We start from the raw sequence: 20,261 nt of genomic DNA, 5'->3' as shown, positions 1-20,261 counted from the left end.
TAATTTGGAGAAAGGCTGCTGGGCTTTCTTAGGCAGACTTACGCACTCTACTGGTGGGAGCAGTAGATTTGTCAGATGTAAAGCATTTGCAGCTCAAAAGTATGTGATATCTGAAACTGGTATCCCTGAAAACCTAGACAGTTGTCTCATATTTTCATCGCTACTTCGTTTGTTTGGGGAACGTTGTCCTTTCTGATAGCAAACCAGGGCTTTCAGGTACTCTTGGCATGCCACACATACTGCCATAGTTTGTATGACATGAAGATAAGGGCCATGCATAGTGCAGCGTTAGGTTTCCCATACCTGCTTTGAATGATGGTAGTAATAGGGAAATGTATTTAATGTGGTACTTAAATGCTAGCCCTGGTGCCAGGTTGTGATAGTGAGTGTTTCAGTAATAATTTTAAATGCTCCTTGGTCTTAAAATATGGCTGCTTTCTGAAACTGTCCTAACTGTCAGTCTGTCTGGCTTCTCCCCGTGGGATGAAATCATCTTCATGCTAGATCATTTGCCAAACTCAGTTGTCATTCCCTGCCATTTCACTATTCCTTGTTTATCACTATGGGAGACATTGTCTTCCTCTTCTTCCTTAAGTTATAGGATGACATTTGACCAATGCATCGTCCTTCCTTTCTTCCATTTTTGTAAAATTGGATTGAATTACCACTATCTACATTTGAACTTGTGATTCATAAAGGCTCTACTGCTGTTCATGGAATCTTCTCTGTCATTTTCCTTTCATATCAGCTTCTTTGAATAATGAAGATACTTCAGTGATATATTTCAGTGTCATTCGGGGCCTCCTATTTCTTCTTTGCTTAGATTTTACAAGTCAGACTCTAATTTGAGGTCAGGCCTGGACTATGAACTTCTGCTGGCATAGCTATTTCGGCTATGGGTATGATGAAATGAGATGTAGCACTGACATAATTGCTGGAAAAAGCCGCTGATAGGGACACAGTCATTCTGGAAAACTTGTATATTTTTCTTGTATATTTTATTTGGTTTAGGGGGTAGACAAATAATTAAGTTGACAAATTTAGATTTTTTTCTTACATATGCAAGAAAATCCATACCACTGCCTTCAGTAGTTGAAGTTAGACTTTTCCAGGAACTTTTCTGCCCATTTCTTGGTTGTATGAAGAGCAGTACATATTAAGAACTCAATTCTGATGTTCACAGGTTCAGAGGTATTAGCAGCAATCCCACTGAATCAGTGGAATTTCCTTGAGGAAAACCTGATGTGAACATGAACCTTAAAGCCTTAATTAATTACAATCCTGAATGTCCCTTTTCTTCAGGACTACATCTTCTCTGAGTTATTCTGTAAGGTCCCTCCTTCTTTTTTACATCTAAGCTCTGTGAAAAAGAGAGTTAAATGTGCAGAAGTATGAATTCCTGATATGCCATAGTTACAGCTGGTAGCACTTCCATGGTTTAACAGTATGCTACAGTTTTTATTTATAAATTCTGTTTCTGGGCCATAATACCTCAGCTTTTTTCAATTACATTGGGTTAGAACTTTGTGCAAAACGTGCCAGTCCAGATGTGCATTCTGTGTATAATAGGACAGGGGGTAGCCTGTTTACACAGATGTATTTTGATTTATCTGTATTATGAGTTGGGTGTGGCTTTATTTTTGTAAGTGTAACACTGCTCAAGATCCATCTGAGGAAAAACAGATATAGTTGGAACCTGTTTGCTGGAACTTTTGGTACGGCAGTACTGCAGGTTAGAGTGGAGGAAATATCCCTTTAATACACACTTGCCATTATGTCATCCCTTCAATATGCACTTGCTTTTCTAGCTTTGAAAACATTTTAAATAATGTGGTTTCATCTAGGTATTTTTCAAAAAAGAGCTAAATAATTAAATCAATTATTTAATTCCCTTGTCTAATTTTTTTCTATTTCATAAGTTACTTTAAGTTTTGGAAAATAAATAATATGTTTTATAGACCCCAGTCATATGAGGTTCTGAGAGCCTTCAGAGCTCATTGAAGTGAGTGGAAATCGAAGGTGTTTGACCTTTTTCAGAGTTAGGTTTGTCTAGTCTCTGCCTTTGCTCATCTACATTCTGCTAAATATATGTGAATACTTAAAGCTTTTTTCTTCCCTTTTCTGAAATCAGTAGTAAAAATGTGTTAGCAGGAATGGGATGGCTAATATGAAAGCATCCTGCATTTAAGATGCCTAACATTTGGTCTGCCTTCCAGTTGAGTGACAGAACTTGCAGTAATGACATGTATAGCTACAGCTGAATTAATCTATTTAATCTGTCTGGTTTCTTAATTGGGAATGGGATTAGGATTATTTATTTCCTTTCTGCCTTCACTTATTGATTCCACAGCAGAAAATTATTTACAGACAGAAACTTGTATTTAGTTTGTCTTCAGAAGCCCTTCTTGCCATTTGAACTGTGATAGAATAGTAAGTAATATATAAATGGCATTTTTGGATCAAAACATAGAAAACTGTTAACGCCAATGCATTTTTTTCATCCTTTATGTTCCAAGAGCTATTGCTCTATTAGTAATGTTGAAAAGCAATGCAGTAGGAAAGAACGTTGTTTTCATTAATGATGCACAGCATGTGGTTAAGAGCTGCCTTGCCATGTTGGACAGATATCACACCACGGTGTTTGCCCACTAGCTCCGTTGCCACCACACGTTGTTATGATACTGAAGTTTCACTTACACTAGAACTTGGGTTTTTAACATGTACTTGCTCAATTAAATTCAGGATATGAGAGTCAGGTTCTGCATGTACTCCCAGGAACGTGCCACAGACCTCTTCCTTCCTTTGAAAGGTTAAAGAAATATGGTTGTCTAATGATAACCACATGCGTAGAGTTGTTCAAGCTCATTGGAAGGAAAGGAGAAGAGTTGATGTTAGGCACTGCTGTTTAACACAGGGCTCACACTCCTGTGGGAGTGATGGAAAGCACTTTCGTTATATGTGCACTATTTAGAAGGGCAAAAAAAGTTATTTTTAGATCCTAGATGCTGTCATGGTTGTACTGCCATAGTGTGGCAGTGACAGTCCACAGGAGAACAGAGAACATTTTATGTTATATGACTTCTTTGTCTTCTTATGTTGTGACTTCAGAGGCACTGATAAGGAAAATGTCACACCCTTTTGAAGTGGTAGATAAGACATACACTTAACTGATAAGAAACCAGGCAGAAGATGAAGTGATTTGTTGGGGGCCACAAAAATACACCTGCATTAAGAAGAAATCTTAGGAGTTCTGGTCTCAGTTGCCTCGTTTAATTACAAGAACACTCCCTCCTAAATATTGACATCATATACTGTCATTTTGTGTTGGTGCACATGTTTGTCTCATATTGCAGAGTGGTTTTTGATTTAAAAAAAAAAAAAAGGGAAAATACTTCTTGGACAAAAAACCCTCACAATACTGTCAGAAACAGTTAAAACCTGCTGAAGTGTTTTTTTTTTTTTTATTGTGAAATATATTGGCATGAAAATAAAGCCAATAAAACCAGTACTGCTATTGCAAGCATTAGAAATGGCAAAACTGAATAAAAAATAATGAAACTTGAAAGTTAGAAATGTTGAATTCTTTTTATCTATCTTGTTTCTGCACCACTAGAAATCAGACTTAAGTGTTTTACATATTTTTACATGTAAAATTATGCACAAATTTGCACAAATGTACAAAGAAGCACAGTTCAGATACAAATCCTGTGGTGACTGATGGCTCTTCTGTAAACATACAATTCTTAATGGATGCATGTAGTATCATTCTCTGTGTTTGTAGAACATGAAAAAGTAGTTGTAGGATAAATGATTAATTCACTTCAGACATAACACTTTTCATGCTTCATCTACGGTGAGGTTGATGTATTTTGCTTTACAATCTGGCTGCATCCTAAATGCCCTTACAAATCTCTGAAATGGGCTTTTCAACAAGTAAGTCTTCCCTGGGAGTACCAGCAATACCTCAATGCATCTTAATCAACCCAGTGGTGTGTCTAGTCTGAAAAAACCGCATCACCAACTTTGTTGGCTTAAGGAAACAGTATTAATAAGCTACACATGAATGCAGGAATAGAAAATTCTTAACAATGAAAGCAAATATCTCTTGTTTAATAAATTGTGTATTGGGTTCATGGTCAAAAAGGACTTAAGTATATTGGCAGTACATGTTAATTTGAAACTTAAATGAGTATTTAAAACATCTTTACAAAGAGACAGAGTTGATTGTCCCAAGTTGTAACTGATTTTTTAGATAATGGCAAAATAGTAAAACTAATATATAGGTACTAAAATGACTAGTCTTGTGAAAGAGAGCTTGAGGGATATAATGGTGATTTGAATTGCCATATCATTATATTAATGAGATAAGTCTGTGGTTATCTATGTTCTAGTTAAATTATTTCTATTATGGCACAGGGTTTAGTGGCAGAGGATATAGAAGGATCATCAAAAAGAATCTTCAGAATATCTGATTAGATTGAAGCATGTCATTTACCTTCAGGCGTTACATCAGTCTGTAGTTTCACTTCTGGAATTTCACATACAAGTGTGTGCACCATGTGTTTTCTCTTGTATTGAGAATAAATTATTTTGCCCATGGAAAAATATTTCCTGCTTGCTTCAACTGACAGAATGGAATTCTTGCTGAATCTGTAATGATGGGGGTCTGTCTCTAATCTACAAAAATTAATTTCTAGTTCAAGGTAGAATATTGTCTTCTATTTTGTGATTGCATTTGTTATTTATCTACCTGACGCAGAACATAAGCATGTTAATCAGATCTATCTGGATTCCCACATATTGATCTTTTTGGATCATAAGTGGAGTGAACTTTGTCTGACTTTTATCTCTCAAGAAGGATATTTGTCCACTTCATGAAACCACCATAAAATTCAGCTCTGTATTCTGGAGAAAATCAGAGGTGGAACAGCAGTGGGTTTAGAAAAAGCTGAGTTCAGGGATCAGGACTGAAACAGGGGCCTTGGTTTATGCCTTATTGGCCCAGTTGTGTCATGTTTTAGGCTGAGGTACCTTATAGGTGCCAGAGGGTAGTATCTCATAAAGATGACTGAGTTGTATGGGCAGTGCCTTCTTGTTTGTATAGCTGGTTTTAGCTGTAGATTTTCACTTTAAAGATCAGATTCTTAGTGCAAATTGATGACAGATCACTAGAGTGAGATGAGATGCACTTACACATCCTCGCTTGAGAATGTGGCCCAGACTGCTCCATGGAAACAAAAGAGAGGAGAAGCAGAACCAGTGTTAGGTTTTGCTTTAAAATCTATTCTGTATGCTTGAAATGGAAATATGCCCATTCAGATTTCTCATTTATTTATCTCTAGGTAAGTTTTTTTTCAGTGAAATTGCATACACTTCCTCCTCCTTTGCCCTGAATGCCGGTGCCCTAGTAAAAGACAAGGTCTGGTACCTGTCTGCAAACCCTTCATTGTAACTGCTGCTGTAGAATCCGCCTAGATGATGTCTTGACCTTGTTTACCAGCTTTGGCTATTGAAGATGTCAGCGACTTCAGCGTGAATGTCAGGAATCCCTCTAATGCAGTAGGCCTCCCGTTCTAAATTTATTCTCCTTATGGTTTATGGTCCCTCCTCTGTGGCTGCAGCAAGAGGCCCCCTTTTTATGACTCACCCCTCCGGCCCCCCTTCGCTTCCCCCTCCCTCTCTCCCCCAGATGGTAACCCTTTGTGCACACCGCCCCTTTGAAAGAAGTGCTCACTGGGTGTCTAGCAGATTGGCTGCTACAGTGTGTTCTTTTGTTGCCGCTAGGTAAGATCAAATTCGAATGAAATCCTGTAATTCAAATTAGGTTAAAAGGCTGTCCTTGGAACTTCACGATTTTGGTATCCCAAGATGCTGATAGGGGCCTCAGACTGAAGCACTCACAGGAGAATAGTGCTGCTTTTCTTTTAAAGCAAAGTTAACAGATTATTTTGCATTTGATTTTGGAACCTTTATAACATCCTGTTAGCCAGCAATAATTATTTTTGTAGTCAAATGCCTAATAACAATAGTTACGGTTAGACTTTCTCGAGGTTTTTTTTGTTTCTGTATACAAAAAAAGCATAAAAGGGACATATACAGGAGGGCAAATATAATTCCTTCACTTTGTACTGGGGAAAACTGGGAAACACATTAGTTACTGTAAAAAAAAATTTCAAACTAGTGTTTTTTCTCCTGCCTATGGTAGCTGAACAGTATTCGTGGTATGTGCATGTGTGTGCAAGTTTTGGAAGCATGTTCTCAAAAGCCAGCCTTAGCACAACTGACTTCTTGAGGACACTCCAGGGTACCTAAATTTAGGCTTCTGTTCCATATTGTCCCTAAAGGAACCTCACTCTCACTCTCTCTCTCCCCCCCGTCTCCTTTATATACAGAAGCTGAGACAGATTTGTTTTCTTCATGAAAAATTTTTGGATTTCCCCTTTATTGGAATATGTGCTCCTAACTCACTTGGACATTTTCAGAGTATTACACAGGAAAGACAAGTTAACTGAAAATCTAAAAGGATTTTTTAGAGAAAAAAATTACTTCCATGGAAAGTTGTTCAGAAGTTTTCTCTAATGCCTCATTATTTAATCTGTGGCATTATTTCACCCTTCAAATGATCACTATTACTTTAGAATACAAGCATATTACATACCAGAAAGCTAATGTAACTTTGAAGGTACTAGTTGTTTCTTTCAGTGAGGAGAAAACATGATTGTGCTTATTAAGTTGCTTTGGCTTAACAATGGCAGGATGTAGCCTTGTAAGCAGCATCTCATGAATACAGTTTATTAGCATGGCCAATATTTTTCTTTGTGCTAAACTTAAGTCTTACATGCTACTCTTTTGCAAAGAATTAATCTACTAGTAAATTTACTTCAGTAAATTACTAAAGTTTTTAATAATCTTTAATTTCTTTCCCTTATATGGCTTCTTTGCTTGATGGTGTTACACAGTACACAAGGGAAGGCTGCTGCAGAAGAAAACTGCCACTGCTAAGTACTGGCTGGGATTTTATAATGTGACTCAACTTGCCAGTGTTGCAATGCTGTTTTCTCTCCCATTTTGCCACATACAAACACACTATGAAAACCATTTACAGAGTAGCTTCTGTTCAGCATCCTGACTACATAGCTTTGCTGTCAAGCCTCAGGATGTAAGCTGTTGGCTGCAAAGGGCAGGAAAATAGTGTTTAAAGCATTTTAAGCAGTGCAGGGTGGTGGTGAATTATCACTCATAGTTTCTTACCCCTTTGCTGAGGAATCAGATAGTGATCACTGCCAGAGGGAGAATGGTGGGACCATGGGTGAATAGTCTGACCTGGTACTGCAAATCCCATGCTCCTACTTTTATATGGAGAGGTATCATTTTCAATATAGTCCTTTACGATTCATAGTTTCTGAATCTTAATACAGACAGTTCTTGCAATGGCCCTTGTAAGACTGTTCATTGTCTCAGCCGTTTACTTTGCACTTACTATCAGTGCAGTTATTTTCACATTAAACTTGGGTCACAGGAGCTGCCATGTGAGAGCAAACCATGATTAAAAATGGAGGATTCAGAACTAAGATTCCAACTATAGCAGTGTTGTAGAAGATTTTGTCTTCAGTTTGGGGTTTACAAGAGTTGCAAGTGTAGCATGTTGATTGAAAGCCCCTTAAATTGAAATTATTTCCTTCCTATGATAGAAGACTGGCAGAATGCTATTTGGACTGCTAACGCATTTGTTCTGATGTTCTTTATCTTGAGCTAGTGATGAGCTACCAATCAGTCTGGTTTGTTATGCCAGAAAGAGGTTGCTTGGTTCCTCATGAGCACCGAGTTGGACTTTGCACTTCGGTTACAGGCATCAGATGTATGTAATTTTTGTTTCCATGCGATTAACAAATACCTTGCATGAATACCCTTCAGCATTGAGTCACATGGATTAAAAGTTATGTTGCATAAAAGATGATGGTTACTATTTTGGGAACTTTTATGTAGGTGAATATTTTAATATTTTTTTACATTATTTCATTGTTGTGCCCAACTGAAGTTACTCAAAAAAGAGAAAGAGAAAACTAATAATATGCAACAGATCATGGACTGACCCATAAAGGGGCAGTCTTCCAAGAAAGAGTGGAAGTTTTGGAATTCTTTTCCTGTTGTATTTTTGGACAGTACTAAAACTCAGGCAGTGTTTTGAAGAAGTTTTTTTTTTGCTCTTCCAGCTTTAAAGCAATTTACTTACACCTGGAGAAATTTGAGACTGTGCTTGTTGAATTCAAAGGAGACAAATGTGATTTGATGCTGTCATGGTTCTACTTTGTAAAATTGCATGTCAAGAGGTAAATAACATGTAGATAGGTTTTTACCAGCCTTACTATTTTAGACTAGGATTATAGAAAAGGCTCTAATGGGAACAGTAAGGGCCCAGCTACAAAAAGCAGTTGCTCAGGAAACTGCCGGTTAAAAATTCTTGTTTCTTAGTTCATTTAAAAAGTAAAAATATCTTGTGTTTTATTTTAACTACAGGTTGCCTTTATTTGGTAGATACCTTAGCAGGAGATCCAGAGGTTCTTCAAGTAGATGCTGAAACATACTATGAAAAACTCTTGAAGAAATCGTCATCCACTCCTGATATTTTTTCGATCCCTGGAGGAGAAGAGGTAATGGGCTGATGTTTTTCATACGGCAAGTTAGATACTTGCAAGCTAGTTTGTTGGTTGTGCTCATAGTCTGCCTGTGAACAGGGATGAACTGGTGTGGCTGGATTACAAGTCTCTTAAAATCAGCAAATTCTGCATTATTTCAAATAGTTTGCATGCTGCAAATGAGAGGTAAGCTTAAACTACAAGTCTAAAACCCTCTGAGTGTGGATGAGTCTTTGAAGTACTTAGCTGAACTTTGCATCTTGACCTGCCTCCTTACAGGGCTGAATCAAAAGTGAGTTTGCTAGATGTTTATACCATGGCACAGCTCTGTATTCTGCTTCTACTGTGCAGTTTACACAGATATTGTGTAATAGTCTATCTTTTGTTTCCATTCTTTCCAGCACTTATATTGATAATTTTGAATATGGGTTCTCCCAAAGGAATTCTGATCAGATGTGATTGATAGATGGTATAAATACTGTAGGTGCCAATGCTTTAGGGTCCATTCCTGAGCCACCTAGCGGGAATGCATTGGAGATGACTGAGCAGGCCTATTAAAAATTCTGACTTCAGTCAACCTACGAAACCTTTCATTCTGGGCATTTTCTAGATCATATAAGGTGTGCTGGGCTAACTATTATTGTACTATCAAACCAGTAAGTGGATTACTTGAAATAAATGTTTGGAATACGGTGGCTTTTCTACAATTTAGGAAAATAATATGCAGTAGTTTCCAGAAAAACGCTGTTTTGGGTGGATAGCTTCGTCTTCGAGCCGTGAATATAACCAGCTTTAAATACTCTTTTAATGCCCTCTAGTGGATCATGTAGGGTTAAATACAAACAAACCTGAAAACGCAAAGATCCCCCAGTTTAGGGCTTCTGTGTCCTTACCTCAGCCTTTCATGCCTGGTTGTACTTTTAGAGGCTCATTTGCTGTCCCATTAGAAGGGAGGGTAAGTTAAATCCCAAGCAGTGCTGTGTGTATTCCTGCAATAGCTAGACACAGTGAGATCAGTTAAAGTTGGTCTTCTGGCTTTTGATTCAGAACTGTCTTGATTTTGTGGCTTGTCATCAGACCTTAAATATATCACATGACTGATTTGAGTCTCATAGCAACACATTTCTCTTTGCATTCATTTAATTCAGCTCTAATCTAATCTGCAGTCAGACAGCTAGTCAAGGCCATAAGTAACAGTAATGTTCTTGCTGTATTGTTTTTTTCTTATACTGTATGATAAATAGTTTGATGAATGTTGATATTTTGTAATTAAAAATAAATTAAATGTGATAAGGTGAAGGTCCATCCCCAGTGAACATCTCAGTTAACAATCTCTATTATATACCTACAACCTGAAGGATGAGGATTTTGGAGTTTGAATAATGGCTGCAGTTACCAGGTGTATTTTTTTTCTCTGCATCTGAATTAAAGCAGGTTTCAAGTGGCAGGACTGGCAACCAAGAATAATTATTTAGCAAGTGTTAAGTAGCTGTCAGCCTACTTGCTCGGGTCACAGAACTTCTTTTTGGTATGGTATGGTCTTTGGTCAAGCATTTAGTACACAAATAGCAAGGATTATTGCAAGTCAGGATGGAAGCACATTTCAGCTTCCATCAATTGGCAGCATTCATACACAGAAAGCTATGCTTGGCTCATGTTAATGTTGTTAGCACCTGTGAAAGTGCACATTACCTTATAAAACAAAGTAACGATCATAGCAGTATTGGAAATAGTGCTGGCCTTTTCATTATAGTAATGCTCCCAGGTGCCATAATGACATCAATGCTGTTATATTTGAAGCATGCAAAGAATGACTGAATCCCCAGAACATACTGAGATTTTTGGGAAGCTCATGAATACAGATTTCAGGCAGTTTTCAGTTTTTTTCCTGGAGTCCAGTGTTTGCATAGAGGGTCCCAGGATTCTGGTGCTCATAAACTAGTGAACACTAGTTTCAACTTAAAGTCATCTTGAATAATCCATATTCATACTACTCATTCCATGCACCAAGAAATATTAAATGTATCACATGACTGATTTGAGTTTCATAGCAAACTGACAAATGGGTGCAATTAGAGAGGCACGCCCACACATACACAATGGACCAGATTTTTGAAAGTACAGTACATACTGTGCTAAATTATGCACGCTCTTTGCCTGTACCTAAACTTACATGAGAGCATTTGCAATATTCATATGGAAATCGTCATTTCTATGCATATAGAGCTGTTTGAGCACAGTAATTTTGTGTTTGTGTCACATCATTTAGAAGTTTAGTCTAAGACTGAGAGCTTGAGAGCTGCATTTTGATTTTAGCTTTGCCTTCAACATAACTACCTTGTGCCAATTATCTACCCTCCCTGTGCCTCACAGATAAACTGCCCAGGCACTGCCCTAATGCTGTGATACTCCCTGTACCCTGAGGCTTAATTCATTGTTTGCAAAACACCACAAGTACTCAGCTGGACGATGCTGTAAGAAGTGCAAGTTGTATTTGTTTTTATTTGATGCGTTTGGTCTGTCATAACACCATTTGTCTGCATGTAACAGTGTTCAAAGCCAGGTTATGTACTAATCATAGTAAGTCAGCATTAAGGTCTTCACTAACTTCAGTAGCTTGATTTCTTTTAAATTAACATTACTTACTGATAATATTATGTATGTTTCAGTGCCTTGAAGTTCAGGATTGAGAGGGTGTTGTGCTAAGCTTATAGCATGCATGTTAGTAAAACATAAGTGCATCTAATACATGAAATACTTCTCGTGAGCTTTGCAGTACAAACAGCTACAGGGCTTGTTTGTTTTTTAGGTTAAACTTGAAGATTCCTGTGTGTGTTTTGTCCCTCTCTACCGAAATAATCCTACTTGCAAAATGTTGCTGTTAACTGATCCGAAGGATAAAGAGACAGGTTAGAATTGGTCAAAATATTTTGAAATTTGAGTAGTTGCACTTTCTTTGCTTTTAAGATGGTCTGCTTGTTTATATATTTAAATATTTTGGGTTTTGTTTTGAATATGAACTGGATTCAGTTTACCTGTCAGGGATTTGTGTTGGTGGGCTACTGATTAGAAAGGAGGATTGACAATCAGGGCTTTTAAATTCTATGCAAAGCTCTGCTGGTAGCTGAAAAATCACCTTGAGTAAATGTGTTATTCTTTCTGAGTTTGTTCAATGGGGTAACATTTTTCTAATTCAGGATGATGTGAAATTAATGCATTATAGTTTGGACAGAATTCTGAAATCCTTAAACAAGGGCAAATATATATGTAAAATTGTATTAGGTTTTACTGATTCTTATTCATATTATTTTTACTTTTTGAAATCTTCAGTCTTAGGTTTAATTGCCTCCTATTTCCAGTACTGGTGTGTGAGGGGTAAATTTGGAGTGAGACCATGCACAGGAATTGAGTTAAATCCTTTTTATTTGGCAGTTCTCCCAAGATATTCTTTAAACTCTACCATCTTTGCCTTGCCTACTGCTAGTAATGTTGGTGTTTTCCTAACACAGCCATGTGTCAGCCTGACAGGGATAAACTTCAGTTGTGTTACAAGCAGTAGAAGTCAGCACATGCTTACTGGTGTTTCAGTTTCATGAGTCACTGTTCAGAGTATCAACAGCTTATTAAGATTTGATCAATAATTGTATCTAAGTTTTATCTTCCTGCTATCAGGATTGCAGTATCTACAGACAGCCTGATTTCTTCCTACTTACTCTCTTAGGGAAGTGTCTTTGACTATGGAACGTGAAAAAATGCAAATGTGTAAGTAACAACTCTTGATACCACTGTCATTAACGGAAACTTGACTCCAAGTTGCATAATACCAAAAGCCCAGGCTGTGACCCATCTAGATTAAATGAGGAGTGTTGAAGCTGTTGTGAAGCGATGGGCTATAGAATTTTTGGAACATTTACGGCAAAGACATGAACCAATGCATTGACCCACTGTGTCACTTAAGGAATACAGAACACATGAAACCTCTTAAACTTTCAGCTTCCAAAGGTGGCAGGAAACTAATGACATCTGTCATTAAAAACATACTTTTTGTTTGTTTGTTTTGAAAGGATAAACTATAAATTATGCCTGAAAGGCTTTAATAGTATTCTTAGTAATACAACAAAGGCAAGACAAAAGTTCAGCACTCCATGTTCATTTCAGAAGTGTATCAGGTAATGATCTTACACTCCTAGAACAGATACTATTAGTATAACTAAGTGTTCATTGTTCAGTTCAAACCCTGTTACCAGGAAATTTCTTCATAAGAACAAAAACCAGATTAAAATAATCTGTGGTTAGAGGTGAACTCTGCAAAGTTTTCCAGCTCCTTTTACATACAATCTCAATTGGACGTTTGCTAATGGGTTGTAATTCACATAGCTGAAGGTAGGAGACCTTTCCAAGGTACAAGTGTAGTGAAAAGACTTTCTGGTATTGGTATAGACTATTGGTATATACTATTGGTATATAATTAATTTCCTGACATTAATTTATATATTCCATTAACATTTTTCTGAAGCGAGATAGGCAGTGGTGTGATAATGGAGAGAAGTGTCTACACTGGAGGCCAAACTTTGCTCTGTGAGTGCAGTTGTGCATACCTACTGACTCATGTTCAAAGGAACATAGTTGAAAACAGCATTAAGTTAGTTTAGGCTTCACAAGAGGAATGGGGATCTGTAACAACTACAATGCAAAAATAAAGAATTATTAAGTAAATGCAGGTGAAAACAGTGCATTTGGCACAAATATTCAGTTAAATGATCTAATAATATTAGGAACAAGTAGTATTAATGAAGTACATGTACACAAGGAAAAAATGATTTCCCACAGGAACAGGTCAAACAAGTACACGTGGGAGCCTAAATTATATGATAGCTGTCTACATTAAAAGCTTAAACTTAGCAGAATAAACACCTTATTATATTATAAACAACAGACTGACTGACTACTGTGACCCCCTTGCAAAACTTTAGCTTGAGTCACCAGCCCATAGTCACAGAAACAGTCTCACAGAGATCAGTAAGTCTAGTTAGTTAAGTAGAGCCTACATCATCTGGCTTTTAATATTTCCTTTTAAAAGTATGATTTAAAGGATTTTACTGGAAGTTCTTTGTTTCTGGATTTTATATGCTATAAACATGTGGCCAGCCTTCCTACACACATCAAATTTGACTGACTGATGTGATTTTTTTATTTAGATGAGTTTTAATAAATTTTCATTAGTTCTCTAAAGTGCTGGGGTGTTTGTATATGTGGTGCATACCTATACATATGGATATATACATTTGAAGTATTTTGTCCAAATATTTTTCCCACAGTTCAACAGATTTGGAATTGACTCTTAAGGCAGCAGACTGTGTTAAAGTGGCAAGTCCATCTGGATTTGGTTACGTATGTGACCTTTTGTTCTGACTAGTGAACAGATCAAATTTTTTCAAAACCAATTCCTTCAGAGAAAAGCAGTACTTATTAACTCAGTCATTGTTAGTTAAAGACATGGGCAGAAAATTAAAACACTAAACAGGTTGCATGATTTTTTTTTTTCCCCTCCCTTGAGCTTTACACTTTTCTTGTTAACTCAAGTCTCATCCAGATGGGAGAGGCAAACAGTCTTGCTGTAGTTGATCTCTTATCTTTCTCATGTGCTGTCCAGTGTGTCTGCATTTTAGTTTTACTTCACACCAGGAGTGATCTTAGAAGCAAATTTCCTGGTTGTCCCCATGTATTGTGCTTCGGTTCATATCAAGGAGCAGTCTCGGAGTGTGTGGATTACTTTTGGCTGAAATGAAATTAGAGGATGCACTCCAGAAGAACACTGATGTGCCCCAACCTCCAATGGGCTTTTAGTTTTCAGCACCAGGCTAGAATTTGTGAACATCAGGTTCTCTGCACCAAATGTTTTGCTCTCTGAATTCAGTTTTATTAGTGTTAGTCTTGCTAATGCAAACATAGCCCACTGATTTTTCCTCTTGCAATTAATTTGGACATTGCTGAAGTCCAATGTGGAAAGGCAGCCAAGGATATCCCAGGATACACTGGGTAGAGGTGCTTTACTGAGAAGCAATTGGAAACAGAGTAGAAGATGCAGCTAGTAAGTATGTAGGGCATGTTTAGTTGTGTACTTCTCAGGTCCTGGTGTGGATAGTGAATGTCGTGGTTTAACCCCAGCCAGCAACTAAGCACCACGCAGCTGCTCACTCACTCCCCCCCGCCCAGTGGGATGGGGGAGAAAATCAGGAAAAAGAAGCAAAACCCATGGGTTGAGATAAGAACAGTTTAATAGAACAGAAAAGAAGAAACAAATAATGATAATGATAACACTAATAAAATGACAACAGCAATAATGAAAGGATTGGAATGTACAAATGATGCTCAGTGCAATTGCTCACCACCCGCCGATCGACACCCAGCTAGTCCCCCAGCGGCAATTCCCCGCCCCCACTTCCCAGTTCCTATACTAGATGGGACGTCACATGGTATGGAATACCCTGTTGGCCAGTTTGGGTCAGCTGCCCTGGCTGTGTCCTGTGCCAACATCTTGTGCCCCTCCAGCTTTCTCGCTGGCTGGGCATGAGAAGCTGAAAAATCCTTGACATTAGTCTAAACACTACTTAGCAACAACTGAAAACATCAGTGTTATCAACATTCTTCACATACTGAACTCAAAACATAGCACCATACCAGCTACTAGGAAGACAGTTAACTCTATCCTAGCTGAAACTAGGACAGTGAAGCAGCAAGAAGCATTAGAATCCTCATTGCTTGGTTCTGCCAGAGCTCACATGATGCTCTGAGACTGTATCACATTGCTCCCAAGAGCCACAACCTTCCTCTGCTCTGGTGGTTCTGCTGACTGATGACTGCCAAAACCCTGGCTAAAGCCTCTTCAATTTAGTTCTCTTCTCCAGCTCTATCCCTGACACCATCGGTTCCTTCAGCTTCACTCCAACATCTCCACCTTTTCTCCTGGTGGCTCCCCAACATCCCTCGCCTCCTAAAATGAACTCTGTACAAAGCCTTGACAATTGCTTGGGTTAACCACATACCTGGGCAGTACCTTAATCTCAGTAAGAAAGCTGTATGCCTTGTATGTCTTATGTTCATATGTGGTGGGATTTCCTCTTTCAGCTTCATCTGTGTTTACATCTATAAAGGTTAAGTATTGCATAGGTAAAAGGATGTCTATAACACTTATGAGATAAATATCCACTGTAATATACTTATTTTCCCACAGTTCCCAAAGAAAATATTGTCCATCTAATCATTTATGTTTGAAATTCTAGTAATTTAGACTCTGGAAAAATACTGAATTTAGCAGCCTGTCTACAAGTTTGCCTGTGAAGAGCTTTAAAGTTTGATGGCATTTCATTCTTGAACATAGGTTAAAGAGGGTTTGATTCCAACACTGAGATTTATATCTGATCATCGTGATCAGATGGGTTGTCCAGAAGTGATGCGTAGCTTGTGGTGTGAAATGACCTGCATATTTCAAAGAGAAAATGGGTATGGTTGCTTTTCCATAGGACTTGGTCTTGGTTGGGAGCATTTTTAATTTATTTTTGATGGGCTGAGTGTTCTGTTCTGTTAGCATATCTGTACAGATATTTTTATAAGAATGTAAATTGTGTTGTAAGGGCTTACAAAGCATAGCATGGGTGATTAACATCTTTATAACACTAAATAAACATACCTTATTGCAGCATTTTCTATATGCTGTATATAATAATTTACAATAACTGTTAGATGCCATGGAACATTTATCACAAGACATTTGCAACAAATCACTGAGTAAAACTCGAGTTGTAGAAGAAAATGTAATTGGTTGCGGGAAAAATATCTTAGATACTTGAATGGTTGCTGTTACTGCAGCATCTGCATGCCTCCCAAGCTTTGATGTATTTATTTCAATAAGGCTCTTAGGAGAGAGAGAGAAATGCTTTTATTCCATTGTAAAGACAGGGAACTGGGGGACACAGCTATTCAGGGTGTGTCAACATTACAGAATGCAGTTTAATGTAGTTTCTCTGAGCTTGCTCCATTATCAGAGCTGACCTAGGCTTGGTTATGTGGAACTACTTGTTGGGGTAATTTACCATTCTCCTTCCAAGATGGAAATCTGGCAAAAGCAGCCTCTGTAAGTGTGTCGTCAATCTGAAATACTGCCAAAATTAAGGTAAAGGTGACTTTAGATAAAGTAAAGCAGTGGTACATTTTATATTTATTAAACAAACTCAAATTACATCTCTCGTATAGCATTGTCTTTAATTTAGTTTGTGACTGAAGGATGCATTTCAGCAATTCAGATGAAGGCTGGGGAAAAAGCAGTACCAAGCTGGATGTTGCTTTAATTTTTCTGCTTTACTCTGTGTGTAGAGTCCTGATGTGCACATTTCATTCAAATAGCTGCACACCAGTGTGGGAACATTTGGCCAGCATAGCCTAGAAAGTAAAAATATAATCCAGACCTGGGTTGGGAAGGGATCCATGTTTGCCTAGCAAAAGGAGACATTTCATAATCACAGTTGCATTATGCTTACTGCCTAATTCAACTCAGTGTTTTTCAGTACTATATTCTGAATACCTGTAATGGTATGGAATTGTGTACTTCACAGGCTCTCAGCTTCTTGCAACACTCTGAATATGTCTGTCTGACTGCAAGTGATCAAAGTACTGAGGTTTAGCAAGCTGGTGCTTACAGGGCAAGCCACCCAACTGAGCATGTATATACTCCATTAATTGTGAACTTAAATATATTGGTCTTAATCCATTTCACCTAGTCTTACAATTGCAAGATCAAGCACATCAAGTCTTGCAATTGCGAGATCATTGTAATCATATACATCAGGATTCAAAGGGTTCAGGTGATGTGTGTAACTTAATGTTGGCAATAACTTGATCTTTTATGATCAGGTGAACATAACTGAATGTCTTGGAAAGAACAACAAGACTGGGAAAGGAGAGTGAAGGAACATGCGGTCTCACAAAACATGTTTGCATTTGAAATAGTGTTCCTCAAAGTTGATTATAAAATGAAAATGAGAATATGGGGAAGCATGGATGGATTTAACTGTGGACCAGATGTTGACTTGAAAAATGATAACAAAAAGCAAAGTACATATGTTTGCATGAAATCTGGAGGAATGTTTTTCCTTCAAGGAAGGCATCCATATAGATAAGTTTGCTCAAGTAATGTGATGTGACAGTTGCTATGTCAACTAGTGTTCCCTTCCACACATTTAAATTATTGAATAGCACAGTAAATATTCTATAAAAGTAGCTCCTTAAAACATGGTTATGCATCTTCCTATTTTCCTCAAAGCTTTTTAAAACTTCTGACCTTTACTATGTGTGTTGTATATGTCTGAACTATGTGCCAAACCTCTGTGCAGCTCCCATTAAAGTCAGCATTTGGCCCATTATATCCCCTTTGTCTGACTCAGCTCCCTTTGTAGCTGCATGTTTCATGGATATGTAATGGAGCAGTGGCTGCCTGCATTTGAAAGCAGAGTGAAGGGATTGAGGGAACAGATTGAATCCATCACAGAAAGAGTATGAAACTCCCATGCAAGTAAGTGCATAATATTTAATGAATTGAATCTGGTGCTATAAACAGGCATCTGCCCTTGCGTGCAATACTTCATTGTTAACCCAGTACACAAAGTGTAATGCTTTTTGGCACATGCTTTAATAATTTATTTGAAATATAAGTTAGCTAAGCAGAATCTCCAGCCTTAAAGCCGGTGGGAGCTGGTAGAGGCTGAAGCAAAAACGGAAACTAACCTGTGCGCATCAGTGACATTTGTATAACCTGAGGCTAAAACAGGTAAATGATGAGTCCTGTTAAAGCCATTTCACGTCCTTGTGTGTGAATTTGTCTCTAACTCATAGATGGCTTTTAACTTTCTTATGTTTGTCCCTAGTTGGGTAGCTTAGAAAACCAGTAGACGGTGTACTCTCTTAGGGCTCAAGAGATGTGAACTCCATGCTGTTCTTAGCAACATACTTCCTATATTGTATTTTATCTTTTGTCTAAAAATGGGGGCGCTAACTGCCCTATTTGAAGATAGTAAAGATACTGGTGTTCTTGAGCAATCCTGAAATTGTGGCCATGTACTTTCTTTAGGTAGATGTCACCGCTGCATGGATAATAAAAATTCTTTTTGCTGAAATATTTGCTGCTTGATATGTTGGGGGTCATAAATGATCAGATTTCTGTGTTCATTCTAAAACCTAATCTAACCCCTTAAAATCTATTCTATATCCTTTGAAATGACCCCGTGTTAAAGCTTTTCTTTCTGAACAGGGCTTGGGAGCAATTTCAGTGTCACTGTTGCTGCTTCAGTCTTTCTCTTATAAATCTAATGGCAGGCAATGAATTCTGTAGATGAACATATAAGTGTAGGGTTTAAACACTTGTTTCTGCATATGTCAAAGATTCAGGAAGGATGGGAAGAAGTAGGGTGCAAGTTTTGCGTAACACCTACACAAGGACTTCACTTGCCTCTAGGTTGGTCATACACTTTGCCCTGAAGCAAAAGTCTATCTTACTTATGTGTGCATATGTCTGTTCTTTGTTGATAGAAACCTCTCTGCATGCATTTGAACTTCTGTGAATATCTGTCCATGTAGAGATTTAGGAGTCTGTACGCTAAAAGTACAGATATATAGAAATTCAGTCACATAGGCATCTGAAAAGCTATTTGATAAAGTGGATATGAGAACTTTTGTGTTTGACTTGCGTGGGTGCAAATACGGGCATGTAAGCATGTGGAGAGGGGAAAGTCTGAAAGAAACTTCAAAAATGTAACCTTTAGCTAGGTAGCGCGCTCTGTCCCAAATGCCACTCAAACTTACTGTGCTACTGAACAGATACTATGCAGGAAGTGTTTTGTTCATATGACACACAGGTTGTCACACCAAAGTCACATCAATTCCTGAGAAAAATTATCTTCACTTGATGCCTCATGTGATACTGAAAATTGGATATCAAGGGACACAGAGGTGAAATTGAAATACAATTGTTGTTCTGCTGTCTCACAGCAGATCAAACTGGAGTCAGCTGGAGGGAGAAGTAGATCTGAGACTGTTTGTGGAAAGGTTCAGAACCAACTTTGTATTTATTTGCAGGTAATGTGTTCCCCTGTCTTTTTCTTTTTGTAGTTTTGGCAGTTTATTTGAACCGGTGTTGGTGGCCTGTTGAAGATGTATTAAAGACGGCTGATCCTTCTAGAGATGGGCTAATTTCAGTAAGGATGCTATTTTGAGCAGTTGCCTTTACCCTGGAACTTCCTGGCTAGAACAATCATATGTAATTGTCTCTGGTCTCCTATAGCTCATGCTTTATAACCTGTGGGATCTGGGCTATGTGGTTCACCAAGTACTTCACATGTTTCCCATTCACAGTGACATGCACATTAATCCTCTCTAAACAGTTTTCTGCATGCATTTTATGATTAATTTGTGGGATTTATTTTGTTTTGTTTTTAGTTTACCATCACTGCCTACTAAAGGAATAATCAGATAAACCAAATTACTACATTAGCAATAACTCTTCATGTTAGTGTTTCTTGACTGACTGATGGGAGGTGTTACTACCCTTTAGAACAACGCCTTATCTAGCACGTT

General features: G+C 37.8%; 1 protein-coding gene across 3 annotated transcripts in view; it reads left to right on the top strand.

Annotated features, from left to right (window-relative positions):
* LOC115341185 (protein FAM169B) overlaps positions 1 to 20,261 on the top strand; it is a 41,890-nt gene that overhangs the window by 4,427 nt on the left and 17,202 nt on the right. For 2 of the 3 annotated variants that reach the window (XM_030013690.2, XM_030013688.2), the window contains exons 2-4: positions 8,518 to 8,651; positions 11,446 to 11,545; positions 19,797 to 19,882. In XM_030013690.2, the coding sequence (XP_029869550.1) occupies positions 8,518 to 8,651; positions 11,446 to 11,545; positions 19,797 to 19,882 (320 nt within the window). Of the gene's footprint in view, positions 1 to 8,517; positions 8,652 to 11,009; positions 11,111 to 11,445; positions 11,546 to 19,796; positions 19,883 to 20,261 lie in introns of those variants that run through there. The other variant, XM_030013692.1, reaches the window with a different exon arrangement.

This window comes from Aquila chrysaetos, chromosome 5 (genome assembly GCF_900496995.4).
Source record: "Aquila chrysaetos chrysaetos chromosome 5, bAquChr1.4, whole genome shotgun sequence".
NCBI classification, from domain to species: Eukaryota; Metazoa; Chordata; class Aves; order Accipitriformes; family Accipitridae; genus Aquila; species Aquila chrysaetos.
This window is presented reverse-complemented; position numbering and strand designations above follow the sequence as displayed.